This window comes from Primulina eburnea, unplaced genomic scaffold, assembly GCF_022965805.1.
Source record: "Primulina eburnea isolate SZY01 unplaced genomic scaffold, ASM2296580v1 ctg462_ERROPOS2638552, whole genome shotgun sequence".
Lineage (NCBI taxonomy): Eukaryota > Viridiplantae > Streptophyta > Magnoliopsida > Lamiales > Gesneriaceae > Primulina > Primulina eburnea.
The window spans coordinates 185,002-188,785 of record NW_027331273.1 but is presented as its reverse complement, the minus strand read 5'-3'; the positions used below and the strand labels follow the sequence as shown (position 1 = coordinate 188,785).

At 33.9% G+C, this 3,784-nt stretch overlaps 1 protein-coding gene across 1 annotated transcript; it reads right to left on the bottom strand.

Annotated features, from left to right (window-relative positions):
- Positions 1–2,282: 2,282 nt before the first annotated feature.
- On the bottom strand, positions 2,283–3,488 carry LOC140821217 (zinc finger BED domain-containing protein RICESLEEPER 1-like). The gene is made up of 3 exons (XM_073181638.1): positions 2,922–3,488; positions 2,527–2,842; positions 2,283–2,416 (listed from the first exon to the last, which is right to left on the bottom strand). Exons 1-3 carry the CDS (start codon positions 3,486–3,488, stop codon positions 2,283–2,285), a joined length of 1,017 nt encoding a protein of 338 aa, XP_073037739.1.
- Between the last annotated feature and the right edge of the window lie 296 nt (positions 3,489–3,784).

Sequence of the window (3,784 nt, the reverse complement as noted above, 5' to 3'; positions counted from 1 at the left end):
TTTTTAATACCTCCAATTAGCTCCGATATAGCACTTACAATCAACAATACAATATATATTAATAGTTGGAACTCAACTGAATTAAAATACCTAAAATTCGAAACCCTAAATTCTAAAATATACCTCTGAAAGTTTCGAATTTAGTTCTAAGCTTCGAATTCAAGCTTCAAACATCCTAAATCAAGGTTTCCTCCTAATTTTTCAACGAAAATAGGTGGCGGTCTCTGACAGATTTGCAGAAGTCGCGAGTTTTCCTAGCAAAAGTGGTATCAATGGATAGCTCTCGTCACGGGCTTTCCGAATATGTATTTGCTTTAATTTTTCGGCAAGCGGAGCGGTCACAATCGATGAACAAAGTTTCGAATTTGAAGAAGAAGAAAGAAGCTTCGGCCGATGCAGCATACGGGGAGAGAGAGAAGATTCACGATTATTCTTTTTTTTTAACTTACTTATTTACATTGGGCTGGGCTTGGGGAATTTGTTTAGGCTTTGGGGAACTGGGCTCTCACAGCTGGTACTTGCCCTTTCCTTCACTAGCCAAGCTGGACTTCTATTTCTTCTCAGTGTCAGTACGTTTGATTAGATATTGATGACTCTGTTGACTGTAAAAATTTGGAAGCCCATCAAGCATCTTAAAAAAAAAACTAAGTCAGAAATACGAGAGGCAATAATTAAAGTGCTTTGTATCCTCGTGATCCAGGAAGTGACAATCGGCTGAGCTGAGACCAAAATAAAAAAATAGTTTATCTGCAAGAAGGGTCGGGTATGAAAAGGTCTGCCCCCGATGGCCTTCAGTGCCCTAGTAAATAAAAAATATCTTGTGGAATCTTGAAGGTGGAAATGGGAGTTTGGGAAAAAGGTCGCACCAACGGGTGAAAATCTCCCAAGAATATGATGGCTTAACCTAGAAAAAATATTATTACAAATTTGTTATTTTTTTCAATTTCATCTGGATAAACTTTAAATTTTTCATTTCTTAGTAAAAATGTTCCTAAAATATTTTTTTCATATGTTTAAAATTATTTTATTGTCTTATTATCTTGATAAGGATATATAAGTAGTTATATAAATATGTTTAATATACAAAATATTTTTTTTAAAAATAGGCATATGATTTTTAATAACAAATAATATTATTTTTAATTGTCAAATCAACTTCTCTAATGACATTAAATTTTATTGTCGAGTCGAGGATTTGTCTCACAAATTTCATACGTAAAACGGTCTGACATGAATTTTTAAATTTATTTATAATTCACATAATAGTTTTAGTGTTATATGATAATTAACAAAGTTTTGATATACTGCTCACCTATGTAAGGGTGGACATGGGACAGTTTTCGGGTTCGGGTACCCGACAAGTCGGGTAATAAAATTTACTACTCGACACCAACCCGATCATGACAGTCAAGTACCCGGAAAAAAAAAAAATCATTTTTTAATTTTTTTTTTTGAAAAAATATATTTATGTTTCACATTTCACAAAAAATCATGTCATTATATCGAGTGATGATTAGTCATTATATCATGTCATGGTTAGTAAATTTAAAAAACACATGTATTTTTCATATTTCACAAAAAATAATGTCATTATATCAATTTACGATTAGTCATTTGTTATTATATCGGGTTATGACTAGCAACAAAAAAATACATTTATTTTTAATTGAAAAGACAGATAAACCCATAAAAAAAAATTTGTCGGATTCCCGCGGATATGGATAAAATACCCGAACCCGAACCAGATAATGTCGGTTACTCGAAGAACCTTATTTTTTTAAAAAAATATCGCACCCGATTACCCGATCGGGTTGGATCGGGTACCTGATATCCGAGAATAAACGACCACCCCTACACCTATGTAGAGCTGTCAATCGGGCCGGCCCGTGTCGGGTTGGGTCGGCCCGACTCGGGTTGGGAAGTGGTCGGCCCGTGACGCGCCGGCCCATCGGGTTGGTGGGTTGGGAAATCCCAGCCCAGCCCACCAAAAGATGGGCCACGGGTTGGGTTGGGCCAACCCACAGGTCTAAAAAAATCTAAACAATTTCAATACATTTGCTTAGTTCACCCAAAACAATTGACAAAACAATTGACAAAAAACGCTGTGCTGTAATCTGAATAAAAAAGGGTTGTTGGCGGTCAAAGAATCCAAAGATGAGTAAATGTTAAAACATGAAATGCCACAATTGATAGTGAAATAAACAAACAAAGTGCTAAAAAGTTAAAGAGTTCAAAGAAATTAAAGTTCATCAAACTAAACAAAAAAAAAACAATACAATTTTTTAAATTTCATTAATCATGAAATCATTCATATCAAATTCTTCTCCTCCATCTTCATCCTCTCTCCCTTTATCAATATCATCATTTGATCCCTGATTAGACAACATTGTTTTAACACTTGTGTCGTCTTCATTACCTTGATCAACATTAAAATACAAAAATACGAATGTAGTTAAACTTAAAATAATAATAAACTAATTTATCAATTAAGTCAACAACAAACTAGAAATTTGTAAATAAAATTACCAACGTAACCATGCAACCAATTGCGAGTGCAAATAAGAGCTTGAATTTTTTCAGGAAGTGTACAACTTCTATACTTGGTAAGCACACGAGCACCGATGAAAAAATCTGATTCTGATGCAACAGTAGTAATTGGAATAGCCAAAACATCACATGCCATCATTTCTATGGTGGGGTACCGATGTTTTTTATCCTTCCAGTACTCCAAAACATTCAAATCTTGATGATATGCAAATTCAAGTTTTGGCTCCTCCAAATAAAGATCAATTTGAGATTTTCCAACATTTATAATTGTCTGGCTCTCATATGCCATCATTTCCTATATTAATTGCAATAATTATGATATGAAAATATAAATCTGTTAAATAATACAAGGAAAAAAGTATTAGAATACTTACATAAAAAATGCTTTTGCTCTTTCCTTTACCTTCTTCTGTACTTTGGGGAGCAATTTGTATGCTAGAAGAAGATCGTGGTCGTGAAGAACTTGCATTGTCAGTCTTAGAATATTCATCAAAAAGCTTATAGAATTTTGCTTTCACATGTTCTATCTTCTCGAGATATTTAACAAAATCACTCTCAACCTTAGAATAAAAAAACTCCAACATCGAAAGCTTTATCTGTGGGTCAAGAATGGCTCCAAATGCAAGCACCATGCTATATTGTGTCCAATACTTTTCAAACTTTCCCAACATTCTTTTACACATATCACTTATCACCTCATCTTCATGCATTAAGTTTTCCTTTAACAAAACTTCAATCTTCCAGACTTGCATAAAATATAAATTTGATGTAGGATAAGAAGAACCGGAGATCAAATTGGTAGTGTCATAAAATGACTCAAGGAACTCACATATTTTTTCTCCTCTTTTCCACTCTTCACTTGAAGGAAAAAATTTATAATTCTTGTCATTGAATTGAAGGAAAACAAAAGCTTTCTTATACTTGATGGCACTATCAAGCATTAAATATGTCGAGTTCCAACGAGTAGACACATTAAATATGTCGAGTTCCAACGAGTAGACACATCCAATCGCAAGCCAATACTAGTATCAATGCTACCGACTGCTTGTACACATTCTTGAAACTTCTTCATCCTAGTCTTCGAACCTTTAATATACTTGACTGACTCTCTAATTTTATTCAAAGCAACAACAACGACTTTCAAACCTTCTTGGACAATTAGATTCAATATATGAGCAGAACAACGAACATGAAAATACTCACCGTCACACAATAAGCTATCATGCAAAGAGAGTTG

Excerpts from the sequence above, each read along its gene's own strand:
- LOC140821217 (XM_073181638.1), bottom strand. The coding sequence starts at position 3,488 with ATGCTTGATAGTGCCATCAAGTATAAGAAAGCTTTTGTTTTCCTTCAA. Across the intron at positions 2,843-2,921 it reads AGAGCAAAAGCATTTTTTAT|GAAATGATGGCATATGAGAG; the intron begins GTAAGTATTCTA and ends CAATTAATATAG. Across the intron at positions 2,417-2,526 it reads TTGGTTGCATGGTTACGTTG|GTAATGAAGACGACACAAGT; the intron begins GTAATTTTATTT and ends ATGTTGATCAAG.